We start from the raw sequence: 18,456 nt of genomic DNA on the forward strand, positions 1-18,456 counted from the left end.
GGCCTTGGCAAATCCCACAGCAAAACCTTGATGTTCCATCAAGAACTTTATTGTCATTAAGACCGTCATAAACGGAACAAGGACACGTGAATAAAACTAAGAAAAACTGCACAACCACCAGAATTAAGGCTGTATTAACAGCCTTAAGTGTAGAGCTTACCCTGAAAGTTAAACAATAATAATGTCTACTGTAGAAAACACAACTGCATGTCAGTCAGCCTTGAGTTTTTCACAAAATATCACCATGCTTGAAGCCTTAAAACTACACATGCAAAAAGGGAAAAGTTGGTTGAGAAAATAAATATAAACAAACGGGATATTTTACATGTGAGTCTGAGTATGAACTGGAAGTTAAAGGCTTTTAAATCGTAACTAGGACACAAAAAGGTCGTTCGTTCAGTAAAGAAACGCGGTTTAAATGGTGCTATAGATCCCCGTGTCCGCTAGACGTCGCTGTTTCGAGCGGCGACTCCAAAGTCGTGCAGCAAAAACACCACCGAAGAAGAAAGGGCGCAGCTGAGGCGAAAATAAAATGGCGACTGTGGCGTTGTAATCAAAACACACAAAAAAACGAGCTACGAAAAGGGCGATTTGTGAAGAAAACCCTTAAGTTTACGAGGGAAATATCACCTGACAGGACATTTCTTCGATTTTACCAAGATAACTAGTAAGTTTCAAATTTATTTCGTGTGAAACGGTGAGTTTTATGAAGTAGCCAGTGTCGCATGTAGACCCGGGTGCAGTCTGAAGACAGAGTCCTGCTAAACTTGTGTTTCGGCTCAGGTGTTTCACCCATGGCGGATCCAGTCGTGGCCGAGCAGCCCAGCGCCAGCTCCGAGGGCATCGTGGGCCTGGATGAGCCCAAGAAGATGACCCGGGAGGACTGGAGGAAGAAGAAGGAGCTGGAGGAGCAGAGGAAGCTCGGAAACGCTCCGGCCGAGGTGGACGAGGAGGGAAAGTGAGTACATGTGGGGTCCTGTGGGTTCCTGGGGCGCAGGGACAATTTCAGACAGCTTGGATTGTATTCTAGTGTTTTTTTGAGTACCCAAATTGCCTGACATGGTTTCATATTAATTTGTCAACTTGGTTTTTAAATGTGAAAATCATTTTCCTGAATCTTTACTTGTGGCCGTACTGTACTGAGTTTGTTCCCATTTTATTAAAAAAAAGACTAAACAGACTGAAGACTTGTTACAGGTTAAATTAGGTGGCACATTTGGAAACTTGTTTACCTTCCATTTTTCACTCTGTTGGTATTATCGTAACATAAATAATGCATTTATTTAACCATGAAATAACATTGATCAGCTGTATGGCGTGAAATGCATATATTTGTATTTTAAAGCAAATTTATTTAAATTTTATGTTACAAGAGAAGTGAAATCATCATTTATTTTAGTACATATGAGCTGCTGTAGAGCTTATCATTGTAAAATCCTAGAAAAAGTTTTAATATTTGTTGTAAAATGTTTGAAAATTGCTTGAAATAGATTTTGAGGAGTGTGTAGTAGCCTATCTAAGCTCTACTCAGCAGCTGTGTTTAATTTGATCAGCTTTAACGTTTTAAACAAGTGTTTCTTCTCTTCTCCAGGGATATTAACCCTCACATCCCACAGTATATATCCTCGGTGCCCTGGTACATCGACCCATCCAAAAGGCCCACGCTGAAGCATCAGAGACCGCAGACTGAAAACGAGAAGCAGTTCTCAGCGATTGGAGAGTGGTACAAGAGAGGCGTGCAGGAGGCAAGGACGGATCTGGTGCCCGGCGTTCATTTGGTCACATCGAGTTAACAAATAGGGTTTAAAGCTTGATTTTTGTCCTCACACAGAATTCAGTCTCCACTAAATACCGTAAGGGCGCTTGTGAAAACTGCGGGGCCATGACACACAAGAAGAAAGACTGTTTGGAGGTAAAATACCAAAAAAAGAAAACTTATTAAAACTGCGGTAGGCCAAATAAATGTTTCTTGAAAAAGATGTGACTTAATTTTTTATTTTTTTTGTCCTATCAGCGACCCAGAAAAGTTGGGGCCAGATACACGGGAACGGGCATAGCGCCGGATGAACACGCTCAGGTCCAGCTCTCCATGGATTACGACGGGAAGCGCGATCGCTGGAATGGCTACGACCCCGAGGAGCACCAGCGAATTGTCGAGGAGTACGCCAAAGTGGATCTGGTAAGCCTGCAGGGGTAAACTGAGCGTTGCCGAGTGTTGCTCTTGTTTTTGAAATAAGGAGAGTTAAAATTTGTTTAGTTCGAAGAACAGCCTTAGTCCTGATTTTAGCTCTAAATGTTGGTATCTGGTAAATAAAAGTCTCTGAAGCTGACAAAGTCCCACCTAACAAAGACTGAGTGATGGATGGTGATGTTTTAGTGCATTTTGTTGCATATAGATGACATTTAAAAGTCATCCTCAGCATGATTTGCACAGTAAACCTATCTGTGATTTATTACAGTGTGAAAAGGCATCATTAAGTCTGAATTTTTTTGTTTTGCTTCTCAGGCTAAAAGGACGCTGAAAGCACAGAAACTTCAGGATGAGTTGGCCTCCGGAAAACTCGACCAAAGCGTAAGCATTCAGGAACACAGAGAAAACAAATATTTGTTGAAGATAACATAGATTGGAAACACAACTTCACTGTTCATTTGTTTTGTTTCATTTATTTTTTTTCTTGCTCAGGAGCGTGAACACGACAGCGAAGGCGAGGATGAAGACAAATACGCAGACGACATCGACATGCCCGGCCAGAACTTTGACTCCAAGAGACGAATCACTGTCAGGAATCTGCGTATCAGAGAAGACACAGCTAAAGTAAGCAGCTGTTTTCATCCTTCGTTTTTACCCTCTGAGGAAGATGGCCGACAATGTTTGCTAGATAAGCTTTAAATAAAATGTTGCTCCGCCTTTACCGTCCAGTGCTTAGGCACTTGAGCGATAAAGTTAATGACCTGAACGTCTCACATTTGTCCCTCGCAGTACTTGAGAAACTTGGATCCGAACTCCTCTTACTACGATCCAAAGACTCGAGCCATGAGGGAGAACCCGTACTCCAACACTGGCATGAACCCTGACGAGTGAGTTACGGTGAATGTTTTCTTCCTGCATCAGCTCTCGCTTGATTACCCTGAAATGATTATGAAACTGCTTCATCTACCAGAGTGGGGTACGCCGGAGACAACTTTGTTCGCTACTCCGGGGACACGATCAGCATGGCTCAAACACAACGTAGGTCACAAAGATATTTTTCCACTCTTCGAAACGTCAGCAGCTCATCTTAATTCAGGGCTTTTGAAAACTTTTTCATTTTTTTCGTTCCTACTGAAATGATTAAATTGGAAGTTTTAGTTGTAACCCTGGTACTATTGTGATGTAACAAGATAAGAACTGATCATAGCATGAAACTACAACAAATAAGCCGGTTATAATTTAAAGTATTAAAGGATTTCTTTCAGCTTTAACAGTTTTACTTATCAGATGGAGAAAATTAGAAATCAAAGGTGTCCCTCATAGATCTTCTGCAGCCGAGGAGGTCACAGTCACTGTCAGATGATTGTTGTGGTTTTTTTTGTGACAGTGTTTGCGTGGGAGGCGTACGAGAAGGGCTCTGAGGTCCACCTGCAGGCCGACCCCACCAAGCTGGAGCTGCTCCACCGCTCCTTCAAAGTCAAGAAGGAGGACTTTAAGGAAAAACAGAGGGAGAGCATCCTTGAGAAGGTACACAGCTTCTTTGTTGTTTATTAGTCAATCTTTTTATAGTCAAAGAGGAGATGTATGGATGCAGTTAGAGAGGACATGGAGGTGGTTGGAGTGAGGACGGAGGACACAGAAGACAGAGTCAGATGGAGGAGGACGACTCGCTGTGGCGATCCCTGAAAAGAGAACAGCTGAAACAAAAAGATCATTAAATCTTTTATAGTTTTTTTCTTATTCAGCATTTTCTCATGCTTCATTTAAACTGGTTTGTTTGTTTGTATTTAGATGACAGAAGCTGAGAATTTGACCATTTTAAATTATTTTTAATCATTGTCTGAATTTTAACATCAGGCATTAACATCAACTCTTTAACCTGAGACGCCTCCACGTTTGATTCAAACTGACCGTGCGCCTGCTTCTTGTTTGTGCCATCAGTACGGGGGTCAGGAGCACCTGGACGCTCCGCCGCGGGAGCTGCTGTTGGCTCAGACGGAGGACTACATGGAGTACTCTCGTCACGGCGCCGTCCTGAAGGGGCTGGAGAAGGCTGTCGCCCGCTCCAAATACGAGGAGGACGTGCTTATCAACAACCACACCGTGAGGACGGCAGAGACATGGCTCCCGCCAATGTGTTGCTAAATTGGTGACCCTTTTTCGTATATATACATATTTCATTATACTTTCTACCTTTTAGTGTATTTGGGGCTCGTACTGGAAGGATGGCTTCTGGGGGTACAAGTGTTGTCACTCGATGGTCAAACAGAGTTACTGCACAGGAGAAACTGGGATTCAAATAGTAAGTGTATATACGGAGTCTTTAAATCCTCTGTTTGATACATAGAAATTCATTTTTCACTTTTTTTAACAACCTTCAGGACAATTCAGACTGCGTTCCGTTTGAAGAGGGACTAACAGAGATGCCGAAGGAAGAACAGCCAAAGACTTTGTTGGAAGTAAGACATGCTGAGTTGACGAAAATGCAGCAAATATTACCGGCTGACTTAAATTAGATCATCTGATCTTGGTTAATTCATCTTATTTATGTTTGTTTTGGGTTTTTTTACTTACCAGATGCATCAAGAAAAGTTGAAAGACAAGAAGAAGAAAAAGAAGAACAAAAAGAACAAGAAGCACAGCTCCGACAGCAGCGACTCAGAGGATGAGGAGAAGAAGAAGGAGAAGCTGAAGAAGGTAAAAGCAGATTGATTTTGTTGCTTTTAAATGTTCATTTCCTCTGTGACTAAACGCGCCCCACCTCTCCTACATCCCCCCTCCCCTCCAGGCTCTGGAAGCCGAGGACAAGCGAGTGAAACTAGTGGAGGCGATGATGCAGCTGGATGAGAGGAAGAGGCCGTACCACAGCCTGAAGGAGGTCAAAGCTCCGACCGAAGAGGAGCTGGAGGCCTTCCGCATGAAACGCAGCCGGCCGGACGATCCCATGGCTTCCTTCCTCGGACAGTGACCTCGTCTTTTCCTTCAAACTTCACAAATACAGCCCCATTAATAAATAAATACGTTCACTGCTGGTGTCACGTTACAAATGTTAAAAAAAATCCTTGTACAGTATTTGGCTAAATTAATTTACAAACCGTTTGCTTCTTATAGATTCTGCAGAAACATGTTTTTTTGTTTGTTTGCTTTGTTGTCTGTCTTTAGTCATTGGCAGAATCTGTCCCGCCACCTCTAGAGAGATGCATTTTTTTAATAAACTTTTATTTGTCTAAATTTATTGTGTTGCATAAAATTATTCCACTTTGTTTTTTTATTTCAGTTTCAAATTAATTCAAATTGACATCACAGTAAATATAAAATTGATCAAAAAAAAAGGATATTTTGTCTTCTCATCCAAGTCAACACAACACTTTTCTATTAATTTACTTTGGAACCATTTCAATTTGAGTTAGTGTTTGAGCACAAATAAAATCTTATTTTAGTTGTAGCTGTTTTGGTTAAGCCTTGAAAATAACATCGTATCAAATTTTAGCTCCACATCTGTAAAACTGACTGTTGCAGCTTTATTAGCTGTGACAGCCATCTTGAATTGGACTGACTCCTAAAGGTAATCAGTTGTAGATGAACATCCAGTTATTACTTCGAGAGTTCCGTTAAAAGCCATCCAGTGGTTCGTGACATATTTTGCAAACAGACAGGTACAGGCAAAAACAAAAAAATATATATTATTGCCCGCTTTTCACTTTCAGGTGGTGTGCACAAAACATCAGGAGAAATTTTAAAAAAGCAGCACTTTATTACCTCCAGCGAGGAGGTTATGTTTTCTGTAGCATCTGTCTGTCTGAGTACAAGATTACTCAAAAAGTTATGAAAGGATTTTCAGGAAACGTCAAACACGGAACAAGGAACAAGGGATTAGACTTTGGTGATCATAGAGTCAAAGTTTAAGGTCAAAGGTCAGCTGTGCTCTAACTCTGCAGCTGTATGAGAAGAATTTTAAACTCCACAGCTGGACGCCTCAGAGGTCAAAGGTGATGCCTGTTGATTTCTAGGTCCGTGGGGTCAAAGGTCAAGGTCACAGGTAACCCCTTTGTTAAAAACATGTGAGCCTTTTGTTTCCCCCTCCATCAAGGAGGTTCTGGTTTTGGTTGTGTACTTTGGTTTGTCTGTCTGTCAGTAAGGATCAGGTAAAAACTAACAAACAGATTTGGATGAAATGTTCAGGAAATGTTGGGGTTGTCACAAAAAACAATGGATTCAATTTTGGTGTTGATCCAGATTGTGATCTGGATCGCCCTATTTTTTAATCATGCTGTGGCCTTGGAGGAGGTTTGATCTCTCTGAATGCTATTATATTTGTAGCTGATTAGAATTATGAATTGTTTAGTATTTTCTTGTCACATAGAATGTTTTGAAGTTTGGACCTTGACAACACGATGACGTTTTAGGATTTTGGTCAGCAGGACATTTTCCCTGACAACCTTTTGTACGACAGCAACAAACATAAACACAGTTGGTGATGTTGCACATTTCTACACACAGCTGCAGTCCATGTTTTCCGGTTGGCATCTAAATATTACTTTTCCTTTATTCTCCTCTTATGTAACGCCCCTCTTTCTCTCAGTAGGAGTCTGCGACCAGCTGCTGCGCGACTGTGTTCCAGCTGTGTATCGCTGAACACGATGACATCACGGGGAAGGCATTTTTTTGGGCCCAGCGGTTGTATAAACAGGGCGGATGTTTTGGACTGGGATTCTTTGGGCTGAGCAGCTCTCTGCAGATCTCCTGAAGAATGTTGGATCAGTCGATCACTGAAAACTCTGCTCCTTCATGCAGGGAAAGGCTGCAGACAGAGCTGAAAAATGTCCTGGAGCCATGATTTTTCTCCTGGTGAGTTGTTTCCTTTGTCTTGTTAAAGCCGCTCTTGTGCAACATACTGTAAATGGCAGACGTTTACATAAGCTTTAGGTAATGTTTCTCATAAGGCGATGAGGAAAAGAATACGAGAAACCCACACTGTTTAGGTAAATGTTTGCTTTTCATTATTATTGGACATACACCTACAGCTGATTATCATTTAAAGTCGACCTGATCATCTTGAGTCGACTGCCACAGACAACTTACTTTAAAGAAAAAAACCCCACAGATATTGAGCCATAATACGGTGTGGTAGTAGCTGAGAGTCGTTCACAACACATACTCCAAGCGCCGCTCGTTGTGTGAGATCTTCAGCATTGACTGTTGGAGATAAACCCATTTGCCTGTTAGCAAAAGATCTCACGAAGCAATTATTGGGTGAACATCATCAGCTCAGTCTTTTGGGGTGAACCCGATTCATGATGGCCGCCACAGATGATCAACTTTAGCAAACACAAACAATGGTTGTAACTCAGTCAGTTTTACAGATATTGAGCTAAGAGGTCATGTGGAAGCAGGTGAGAGGCATTCACAACATGTAGTTTGATTGTGGCATCTTGTAATATTAGATAAGATTGTGCCTAGGTTTTTTTTTTTTTTTTCAGGGTTTGTCTAAAACAGCTGCAACTCCACTATGTCTAAATACAGTAAGATTGTAGTTTAAAATTCTGCCATGGAAGGCAGTGGGTGACATGCATTATGGATTCAAGGAACGTTAGGCCTTTAATCATCCTCTGACTCTGAGTAACATGCACACCAAAATCTCATTTAACATTTAACAGCTTCCCTCCACCGTCTTGTTTCTGCGCAGTGCCCACCGTGCTCCAGATGTGGGTGATGGTCTGCCTGCTCCCAGCCGTCGCCTCCCAGTCCACAAACTCCTCGTCAAAGAGGGCTCGTAACTTCACCGTCCCTTCCTCCCAGCTGGTCTGCAGTCTGCCAGGCCCAGCTGGCTCGCCGGGGAACCAGGGCGCCCCTGGAGCGCCGGGGGCCTTGGGCCCGATGGGGCCGCCAGGGCTGGATGGTCCAGATGGAAAAGACGGAGAAAAAGGGGAAAAGGGAGAAAGAGGTAGTTGTTGTAAATAACTGATCTGTTTGGGGATGTGTTCTCCTGAACAACTCAAAGACATACTTATGATAGTTATCACAAAAGGCAAAAGGTTGATTCAAGATGTCTGTCTTCCGTTCAAGATGGCTGCCACAGCTAGTCGACCTAAGGAAAGACGAAAAGGACTACGACTTAGCTAATTTGACAAATATTCAGCTAAAATATGGTGTATTAGTTGCTGAGCATCATCCAGGACACATATTCCGAGAGCTAACGGATCACACAAGATTTGTTTTTAAAACTTTGACATTAACTCAACTCTGCCTGTTAGCAAAATATCAAACAAACCACAGGATAGGTTACAATGAAACTTTAAAAAAGCATTCATTGGATGAATCAACTACAACTCATTATTTCTTGGAGTCAACCCGATTCAAGCTAATCAACATTAGCAAACGCAAAAATGCCTTCAGCTCAGTCAATCTTACAAATATTGAGCTACAATTTAGTGTGGTAGTAGCTGAGAGTCATCCTCAGACAAAGTTTATTATAGTCTTCACCAGTCAGCATTAAAAGAATCAGTTTCACATTGTGTAGGTTCTATAAGCTGTGGGTCAGGAAACAAGTGAGGGGGCGTGAAATGATTTCTAGAAATCAGACAATCAGACTTAAAGATGATCACTAACAGCACTTTTTTGCTACAAATGTTATAAATAAATAAAAATTAGCAGTCATAAATTATAAAAAAATACTTAAATATTTGTTAACACTGCTTGTGAACCTCTTGTATCCTTCTTTTTGTTATTATTAGTAATGTTTGTACATTTAAACCAGCATTAGTTGAGTCTTGTTTTCTTATCTTGATCTTTGTCACTTTACTGGGTTTTGTTCTGAAGCACTTCTTCTCTGTTTGTTGAGGCGCGGGGTTTCTAAACTCTGAGATTTCGAGCAGAACTTTAGTCACCAGTCACACTCGTCTGAATGTATCCATATAAAGTTCTGTTTAAAGTCTGAGAGAAATCAACTGAGAACCTAAACAGTTAGAGAACAAAATAAGTTCCTGCAGATTAAAACAAAAAGTCAGCACTTAGTAACCCTTTCTTAAGCAGAGTCTCGGCTTTCAAACATTTTGTTTTGCATCCAGAGATTTTGGATGTTTCACAAGTCCTTCAGGTTTGACACCTCGATTAGTTCTCCTTTAGTCACAGTTTGCTGAGGATTTCCTCACTGAATTTGTTCATTTAAAAAGAGACACTGTGACTAGTGCGCTATGAATTAGTAGTCGTAGGTTAGGTGCCTCACTGTTGTCCCATTGTACATTCTGGCCTATTTTTAGTTGAACTTCCTGACATTTGCAAGAAGAATTCGCTGATATCCAGAGGGATCCACTGTTTCCTTCACAACAACCCAAAAGCACAGTCATTTATTGTATTTTTGTTTTTTTTTTCTTTTAGCAAGATTAACTAATCAAATGCTCCTTTTTTTCTCCAAAGTTGCTCTTGTTTTATGTTCCATGGTTAATCGTCAAAAGTATTTCTCAATGACGCTGCAGATGGAACCTCCATACAAGGTCTGCTTTGATATTTTCTCCTAGGTTTCCTGCTTTTGGAGGCCCTGGTTAGTTTTGTTCTCTTTTTGTGTGAAGAGCACCGTGACTGTTCGGTGCTAAAACAACTAGAATTAATGGCTTTATCAACATCTGCACTTATTTTGAGTTCCTTATTCATTAATTAAGAGCCCAGTCAGTCACAAATGAGTGTGGGGGCCCAAACTGGCTAAATATTTAAGGTTTACTTGTGGAAGGGGGCTGATGAACTCAAGCTTTTAGGTTGTGCTTTGCTTTCGTCATCAGGTGATTCAGGGAGAGCCGGGAACCCAGGCAAGCCCGGTGTGAAAGGCCGTGGAGGCGTTATCGGAAAGGCAGGACCTCTGGGACTGAAGGGGCCACGTGGACCACCAGGAGTGGGCGGGAAACAGGGGCGGAAAGGCGAGCTGGGCGACAACGGCCAGCCAGGGGCCCCCGGGGGCTGCAGCTGCGGCAGAGCAGCTCGTTCGGCCTTCTCCGTGGCTGTGACACAGAGCTACCCGAAAGAGAGGATGCCCATCCGCTTCAGCCGGATCCTGCTGAACGAGGGGGAGCACTACAACGCCAGCAGTGGGAAGTTCGTCTGTGAGATCCCGGGGGTCTACTACTTCACCTACGACATCACACTGGCCAACAAGCACCTGGCCATCGGGCTGGTGCACAACGGCCAGTACAAGATCAAGACGTTCGATGCTAATACGGGGAACCATGACGTGGCTTCCGGTTCTACTGTTCTCCAGCTGAAGGTGTTGGATCAGGTCTGGCTGCAGATCTTCTACTCGGAGCAGAACGGACTCTTCTTTGACCCCTTCTGGACAGACAGCACCTTCACGGGCTTTCTCATTTACGCCGACCAGGAGTTTCTCAACGAAGCAGACGAAAAGGCAAACAAACGGGCGGAGTCAATACTGTAACCCTGAAACACCTTGCTGCTTTACCTGACTTTAATTTGAGTCCAAATGAGAGATCAAAAAAGCATGTCTTCATGAAATGAACAGATTGTGACACCAGAGGGCGCACAAGTAAAAAAGAACAAAGGAATGAAAACTCAACTAAAGTTCAACTGAGCTCTGAGGGTTTCATTAATTACTTTTTTAATTACTTCATTAAAACCAATGTAATATTAGATTTCCTTTACAGCATTGTTAATTCTTGTTTATGTAAAATGATGTAAATTTACTCCAAACATGAAAATTTGCTAACAAGTCAGAAATATAAAGTAAATGTAAACATGCATTTCTAAAACAAATTTCAAGTGTGTCAGGATTTATTGCTTCGTATTTTCATCCTTATTCATTTTATGTTTTCTTGACAGGATCATCATCTTTTTCTGGTTATGAGTTATTACGGATGTGAAGCAGATTCTGAGTTCGAGATATTTTAGGATTTAATTACATGCATCATATTTAGTGGCATTTAAAAAATTTAAGGAGGGGATAGGACAAACACAAGCCCACACTGTATAATAAGTATAGTTTTGTTTATTTATGAGCCTTGTGTTACACCACTACTTAACCTTACTTAAGAGTACTGCCGATACATAATATAATATAATATAATATAATATAATATAATGTAATGTAATGTAATGTAATGTAATGTAATATAATATAATATAGAAGGTTTTACATAAATAAAACGAAATTGTAGAGCATTAATCGCCCTTTTTGAGTCGTTGCTGTTTGTAGTTCTCACGCTGACCCCTGAAAACTACAACTCCCAGGTCCGGAGGAAAGACCTTAACGTGTCGCGCACGAGCCTTGCAGCTCAGCGGCAGCAGCTGGCGCAGCCGAACGGGCTACTTTGTTACAGCGAAGCCGCCGGAGAGAAAACGGCAGAGCAGCAGATTCTCTCGGACGGAGAGAGAGGGGGAAAAAAGTGTGAACAGTTCGGGTTTGAACGGCGAAACCGAAGGTTTTTTTTCGGAGGGGTTCTGGCTGTGTGGGGGACCGTTTGATGACCTCGCCAGCGGATTTGAAGTTTTCCTTCCCGGCGTGAAAAAGAGGTCCTGTTTAAAAGTTGAGCCGAAGAGGAGTTCTCTCATTCAGGATGTCGGACTGAGACAAAGGGGTCTGGGGGTGGGGGGCATTCCCGACGGAGCGCAGGGTGAGTGGCACATGTAAGATGAAAAGTTCACCGGGGAAGATGGGCTTAATTTGTGTCGCAGCGTCAGTCTGGTCTCTTCTGTTTAATTTTTCATTTTCTTTATTTAAACTGGGCTAATATCCAGAGCTCGCGCGGTGGCCGGTTAACTTGTGTCGCTCCTCTGTTTGGCCGCTGTCTCGCGCGGCGTGGAAACGTTTCAGCGAGCTTCCTTTATGCTGCTTTTACACACACGTATATATATATGAAATGCTTTTACTTAAAGGAAGTTTGGAAAAAATAAAAAATAAAATAAAGAGAGAGGTTGTTTAGATAATTTGACCTACCGCGTGGTCGAGCGTGCTCTTTAACTGAGCCATTTAAATTCCCGAGCAGAGAAGGCGGCCTGTGCTAGCAAACAGAGACGTCCGCTGCTGGGAGGATAAAGCGAAAACTTTGAGGAAAATGTCTGAAATAGCTGCACTTTTTCACCCTCCCCCTCGAGTTCATTTAAACTCCTAAAAATTCATGCTTGTGCTGTCCTCGCAACGAGAGAGGGACTTTTTTCTGACGCGCTGTTTTGTCTGTAAATATGACATTTTCCTCTGCTCAGTTTTATTTGTATGTTTTTTTTTGTTTTGGAGTTATCTACACCTCTCGGTCCTGATCTTTGTTCCGCTTTGGAAACATCCGTCTCAGCAGGTAAAACTTGATTCTGCAAGCCTCCTCTGAATGGGAAAGATGGAGAGGGAGCTACAGTGGTGGAAAGGACAGCTAGCCTCGGATATCCATCAGTCCTTGCGCATAAAGGTGAGTTTAACCCCAGCAATGAGGACTACAGTGTCCCTGCAGGAAGCCAGCTTTGTTGTTGAATCATCTGTGAGTCAGCCTTGTTTTGACAGCATGTGTGTCTTTATTTTTCTTTTTAACTTTACCTGCGATTACACTAAAACCAGCATTGGTTTGAGCCATGATTTTAAGCAGGGCTGCACAAAACAAAACAAGTCCTAATATAGGGGGGGATCTAATCATAGAAATACTTGTTTTCTTACCTCAGTTACACCATTAAAACCTTGCGTCTGATATGCTGTAGAAAGAAATTTTAATTAAGCGACTTTGTTGTCATTTCTTTAAACCTAATTTAAAGGCAATTACATGGAGGGGTTAACGCTCAATCATTAGAAATGTCTTAATTAGCCTCAAAGTGGGTTCATATTTCTTCCCATGTGTCACTTTAATGAAGGCGTCCGTGACTTGACTGGCATTTCCAAGCTGGGACTCCTGCAGTAATCTACGTCCCGGAGGCGACGGAGACGGACGAGGATGTGAATATCAGGTGTCTTTTATAGGCACCGGGGTTGTCTCGGGCTGTAAAAGTCACTCAAGTTGGTGTGAGTCACTTTCAGACACCGTTTGGTTCAGTTTTCTCATGATGGAGAATAGCTGACTCAGAAGGGGCTGTCTATCTGAGGTGAAAACCAGCACGCCCACGTTTTCTCTTACCGTGAGAGAGGGAATTCCTGTCAGTCCTGATGTTGGGTTTTGATTAGATCTCGAGCAGCGCTCTCGCTGCGTGGTGAAATCGTCGTAAACCGACGATTGCATGAAACGTTAAGCTGTAGCGACACAAAGGAGGTGAGGATTCAACAGTGGAGCATTGTTGCATTAAACAGCTGTAGAACCTGCCTTCGTTAACCTTTTATTAAAGTCAGCAGCCAGGCCACTTCAATTGGGGTTTTTCCCAAATTTTGATTCCATCTACATAGTGTGACCTATGAGGCATTGAGATACTGAAAGAGTTTGTGAAGCTGATCTTTTTGTCCATTGCCACACATGAGTTTTTACTGCAGCAATCACGTAATTGTGATGACAGGTGTTTTGCAGCTGTGCTGGATGTAAAAACCCGTTCAACCGGTGTGTTTAAAGGGAGCCTATTAAGTGTTCCTATGTGTAACATAGTTTAATCACAAAGGTAGATTAAAAAAGATTTAATTGTGTTCACCGAGAAGGCAAAAAAACAAAACATGTGAGAGATACAGTTCATCACAAGAAAACATAAAAGTAACTGCGCTGAATAATCAGATTATTGTGTTTAAAAGGCTGTGAAGTATGTGGCATGAATATGTTAGATTAACAGGGGTTATGAAATTATAGCGCAAAAATGAGTGGAATGAATAGTCACCTAATAAGATTAACTGAGACTGAAAATGGAGCAGACCTCAGGTTTTCTGAAAGTTTGTTGCAGGAACAAGCTGATCAGACAATAAAATGATACTTAAATCCCTGGCAGTAAAAACAAAAGAAGCTAAGTATTTTTGTTTTACCTTTTGAGTTTTGGTCATTCTTAAGCAAGGAATGTGGCTTTTTGGCTTGTACACAAAATGGCTTTTTTATGTTTTACGGAAGGAACCCCCCCCCCCCATACAACATCACACTGAGTAGTTTCCTCCAAGTGTTATCGCCGTGATTCTCGGCGCTTCAGAAAGCCCTCCGATGAGTGGAGATTGTTGGATGTTTTCTGGAACGTGTAATCTCGGGAGTGCAGGGAATTTGTCTCGCAGAAGAATGGTGAAATCATTATCAGAGCCTCACACGGCGTTCAGATCTCCTGTGTGTGGCGGCTGCACCCCCTCAAACGGCACCGCCGCCGCTGCTGTCTCATCCAGCCTTAATGACGCTCGCTGCAGCGATAATGCCCTGATGTGGGAGATAGCGGCGGTTGGTGCATAGCATGTGGCAAATTATCAGACATGCAAATCAGTAGGCAGCTGTGGAATCCTTAATTATGGTGCGGCTCCCCCCACCACCACCACAAAGGCAACCTCCCCACCACCATCACCCTGGAGCCCTCCACCCTCCCTTCAACCACTCACCCCCCTCCTTCCCGCCCCATGCTGCCCTTGCACCCCTAGACAGACAGATGGACCAGAGGCAGTGGGAGGAGAGGAGCGTTTGGGTGATATGGGAGGCAGGAGCACCGGGGGGTGGGTGGGGGGTGCTGCTGCTGCTTAATGCGGGAGGGGTGGGGGTTCTGTTTATTTTTGGATTCCACTGAAGTGTCGAACGTCGCTGTTGTTTTAGTTGTGCTCAAAATAAGTTCTTGACAGTCTGTGTAACCCTAACCGTGTTTTGCCCTCGCAGCAGATTGTATTGACTGTCAACATGTTTTTCTGGGAGCTTATCTTCAAGTGTAGCTGCAACCAACATTTATTTTCATGATAAATTAACCCCACAATTGTTGTCTACTCACCTTTTTTTATACCCAGACAAGAGATGTAATCCTTAAATTTTTAATTAGCCTAATTTAAGGTTCTTAGGTATCTGGTGTCCACTTCTGATGGTTTTTTTTATTTTAAAATGCTTTCTTTTTTGAGGAAGAATGGTTGAAAATGATTTTTGGGATTTAATAATGATCATAATCTGCAGCTCGGTTAGGATTGTTTGTGACGAGCACATTTCTAGGTTTTTCCTCAACAGCCCTGATGTCACAAGGTTGTTTTTTTCTATTTCTACTTTATTTTAAGAACCTTTCACAACCCTGAGGAGGTTAATTTACCAATCCTCAAACTCTTACTAAATCCGGAGTCTCTTGTTTTTACTTTACCGTGTAGAAACAAAAAAAAAATGTTTTCCAAAAATAATGAAGCCGTTTAAAAATAGAACATACCTCCTTTATAAATTTGTACGTGCCAGTATTAAAAGCATTTTTGCTCCCGAGGCATGTATTGAAACTGGGACGTTGTGCTCTCCTGTTTGGGTTTTGAAGCTGATTTGATGCCCAAGTCTTCTCTTATGTTAATGCCCCGGAGTGTCTTCTTTCCTTTTTGAAACACATGCAGCTAATTGAACATGAATAGGAGATGTGTTAGGGGTGAAACCTAATCCTATCTGCTGCTGAACTCCACTGAAGGGAGACCCCCCTCAAAAACTACAAACCCTCACCCCCATTGTTCACGGACCCCTGCAATGACCCAAATTAGCTCCAGTTCTGTGTTGCAGGAGTGAAATCTATCAAACTGAAACCATGCAGAGGAACTTTCCGTATTAGGTGGAGGTCCTCTCTTGTTTTTGAGCAGTTTTGCCTCGCAACAGCTCACCTGACAGGAGTTAAACTCAGTCAGCTGGAGACGTGCACGGATCACTATTATTATGCGCATTCTTTACCCCCTCCCCATGCTTCTTCATCCCTGCTTCCTGCCCACCCTGCTTCTCTCACCCCCTGTCATTTACCACCCCCGTTTTTCTCCTCTCCATCCAGGAGCTGAAGCTGCCGGTCTACAGGGCCCACTCCCCGCAGATTGGCATGCGGCGCTACTTTGCGGACCTGCTGGCCATCTTGAGTAATCGCTACCAGCTATGCCCCACAGCGCGGCACCTGGCCGTTTACCTGCTGGACCTGTTCATGGACCACTACGATGTTGCCGTCAAACAGCTCTACGTCATTGCCCTCTCCTGTCTGCTGCTAGCTAGTAAGTCCAGAAATCAACTTTCATCTTCCTTTTTATAAAGCCTGCAAGAATGTTTTGTTTTAAATAGCAGGAGTTATTAAAAAGGCATTATGTTCAGTTTTTTTTTTTTAGACTCCGACTAGTTAACATTTTTAAAACAATTTGTGTGTTGTCATTAAAAGAGTGCTTTTTTGTTGCCAAAGACCTGCTTGAGTAACTCATGGCCTAAAATAGACTGGTTTCTGCACAAAAGGTGCAAGTTAAAGCACTTCCTGCAATAAGGCAAATTTTAGTGACACTCGAGACCACAATGTTTTGTTGTTGTTGTTTTTTTCACCCACCGTCAGGCTGATTTTAGGCTGATTATAACAAAGTTAACAGTTTAATTCTAGTTGGAATGTCTTTTTTTAACAAATTGTGCTTGAGTAGGTGTGCAGCTTTTTGGAGTATGTCTGTGTTTAAAGATCTTTTGGGCTTTCTCTACTGTTGACTCAGTTGGTGATAAACGTGTGGTGACCTATAAAGTCAAAATGTCTGTTATCCTTGGTTATTTTGTTGTGCATTTGCTATCACCACATAGATTAATCTGTCATTCGTTCTTGCTGTAAGTAAACAAGAAGCTTCATGTTCCTTTAATGTCAGCTGATAGAGTAAAAGAAGAAACAGGGTTTTTGCCACCAATCTGATTATGCTGTCCAAACTTGCCATATTTTAGTTCTCTGAACAGAAACATATTAGTTCACACAGATTTAATGTTTTTAAGGTTTTAGCTGCGTCCCTTTTCAAGCCAAAATTATTCCCAAGCACGTGGTCTGGTTTGATGAGGTGCCATTTTACCTCTCTGCTGTGAAATCTTTGTGTTTTTGTGTGAAGCAGGTGTGTTAATCATCCTTCGCCTGCTGATGCGCGGTGCCGGTTGTGTGGTAGTTATTACCGTCTCAATGTCTGTCTGGTGATTAGCAGACTGTGAGGGTTTTCCATGCATTAATGTAGCCCTTGGCATCATGGATAATTAGACTAATGATCCTGTCAGAGTAGGAGTCTGGAACAGAGCTGGTTCATGTGGGAGAGCTCGGCGTGTGTGTGTGTGTAGATAGTCACATACAATCTTCAATCACAGTCTCTGTAGTGAGAAATAAGAGATTTCATTTAAATGTAACCCCTTGATAGCGTAAGAATAGATTTTAGACTTTGCTCATTTAGTTAAGTACAGTAAGTATCGTTCCAGCTTGTCGGAAGTTTATTTTTTAAAAATCTCTAATAGATGAAACTGTTTTTTGTACCAAGTCTTTTGATTGTGGCTCTCAGTTAGTGGGGCTCTCTGCTTTCTGTTCTCCAGCGCCTGACTCCTCCAGGACTCGGGGGAGTCTCTGTCATGATTGATGAAGGCTTGAAAGGCTGTTTGATTCGCAGCTGACTTAGGTTTTCATCTATCTCGAGGTGCTTTGGAATCTCGCCTGTTTATTGAACAACCTGCTTTGGTCTCACGGCTTCCCTTTGACACACACAGTTGTCTTTCTTTTAACTTTCCCGGCTTCCACACTTGGTTAATTAATCTGTTCCTTCTTTGTGCCTCTCAGCAGTCACTGTTTAATCCTGTTACTCTATTGTATGTGTGTGTTTTGTGGGCACTTGTGTGTGCATGTGTTTGCCCACGGATGAGCTCCTTTTCTTTTACAGAAGTGAGCTAATGGTCAGTTTTTTTTTTTAAACCCACTGGGATTGAGTGCTATTGACTGTTGGCCACTTATTTAGAGATGTTACTTTGTCTGGAGAACACAGTCAATTAGAGAAACCAGAACCCTGGGATGTTTAATGTGCATTTCAAGAGACCAGCATTTAAAATTGAGCCCAAACCACAAAGTTGCCATTGTGTTAAATGCAGTGACCACATCAGTCCTGCTGTCAGGTTTGAGTCCACAAAGTTCTGCATACTGCAGCTATTTGTTATTATAAATGACATCAATAATGTGTGTTTGTCAGCCAAAACAGTATTTGTTTTAATTCTTTGTTGTTGTAAAGCTTGCCTTTGTTTTTTCTTGATTATGACCAGGTCATGATTTATTTTGTAACGTCTCTGCAGTTGGATCTTAAATTATTATTGTTTTTTAGGGTTCCAAGCCCGCGGAAGCAAGCGGGCGGCCAATGCAAGGCATGGCCGTTCGCCTGCTCCCAGCGGAGCAGGGAACCCTATTGTTTTTGTAAGGATTTTTCACGATTGTGTATT

General features: G+C 42.3%; 3 protein-coding genes across 5 annotated transcripts in view; all 3 read left to right on the forward strand.

The window, feature by feature from the left end:
• Nucleotides 1–491: 491 nt before the first annotated feature.
• On the forward strand, nt 492–5,422 carry slu7 (SLU7 homolog, splicing factor). The gene is made up of 15 exons (XM_017424161.3): nt 492–667; nt 784–958; nt 1,592–1,745; nt 1,832–1,912; nt 2,015–2,179; nt 2,507–2,572; nt 2,684–2,815; nt 2,981–3,078; nt 3,162–3,229; nt 3,579–3,718; nt 4,133–4,294; nt 4,392–4,493; nt 4,573–4,650; nt 4,769–4,888; nt 4,980–5,422. The coding sequence occupies exons 2-15, from the start codon at nt 795–797 to the stop codon at nt 5,157–5,159; spliced, it is 1,710 nt and encodes a 569-aa protein (XP_017279650.1). The 5' UTR covers nt 492–667; nt 784–794; the 3' UTR covers nt 5,160–5,422.
• Nucleotides 5,423–6,834: 1,412 nt separating this feature from the next.
• Nucleotides 6,835–10,948, forward strand: c1qtnf2 (C1q and TNF related 2). 2 transcript variants are annotated; one of them, XM_025007611.2, is made up of 3 exons: nt 6,835–7,039; nt 7,849–8,135; nt 9,967–10,948. In XM_025007611.2, exons 2-3 carry the CDS (start codon nt 7,895–7,897, stop codon nt 10,611–10,613), a joined length of 888 nt encoding a protein of 295 aa, XP_024863379.1. In that variant the 5' UTR covers nt 6,835–7,039; nt 7,849–7,894; the 3' UTR covers nt 10,614–10,948. The 2 variants fall into 2 exon arrangements, with proteins under 2 accessions (XP_024863379.1, XP_017279561.1); XM_017424072.3 differs by having other exon boundaries at nt 6,838–7,039; nt 7,878–8,135.
• A 508-nt stretch (nt 10,949–11,456) lies between these two features.
• ccnjl (cyclin J-like) overlaps nt 11,457–18,456 on the forward strand; it is a 20,158-nt gene continuing 13,158 nt past the window's right edge. Inside the window, exons 1-3 of one of the 2 annotated variants that reach the window (XM_025007629.2) lie at nt 11,457–11,805; nt 12,481–12,591; nt 16,040–16,250. In XM_025007629.2, the coding sequence (XP_024863397.1) occupies nt 12,514–12,591; nt 16,040–16,250 (289 nt within the window). In that variant the 5' untranslated portion in view covers nt 11,457–11,805; nt 12,481–12,513. The remainder of the gene's footprint in view (nt 11,806–12,480; nt 12,592–16,039; nt 16,251–18,456) is intronic. The other variant, XM_017424052.3, reaches the window with a different exon arrangement.

The sequence above is a fragment of the Kryptolebias marmoratus genome, linkage group LG9, assembly GCF_001649575.2.
Source record: "Kryptolebias marmoratus isolate JLee-2015 linkage group LG9, ASM164957v2, whole genome shotgun sequence".
NCBI lineage: Eukaryota > Metazoa > Chordata > Actinopteri > Cyprinodontiformes > Rivulidae > Kryptolebias > Kryptolebias marmoratus.

Bases quoted from the DNA above. Each gene is read 5' to 3' on its own strand.
- slu7 (XM_017424161.3), top strand. From the start codon at position 795: ATGGCGGATCCAGTCGTGGCCGAGCAGCCCAGCGCCAGCTCCGAGGGC. The intron at 2,816-2,980 runs GTAAGCAGCTGT...TGTCCCTCGCAG, and splicing joins TCAGAGAAGACACAGCTAAA to TACTTGAGAAACTTGGATCC. The intron at 3,719-4,132 runs GTACACAGCTTC...TTGTGCCATCAG, and splicing joins GGGAGAGCATCCTTGAGAAG to TACGGGGGTCAGGAGCACCT.
- c1qtnf2 (XM_017424072.3), top strand. From the start codon at position 7,012: ATGTCCTGGAGCCATGATTTTTCTCCTG. The intron at 7,040-7,877 runs GTGAGTTGTTTC...GTTTCTGCGCAG, and splicing joins GAGCCATGATTTTTCTCCTG to TGCCCACCGTGCTCCAGATG. The intron at 8,136-9,966 runs GTAGTTGTTGTA...TTTCGTCATCAG, and splicing joins AGGGGAAAAGGGAGAAAGAG to GTGATTCAGGGAGAGCCGGG.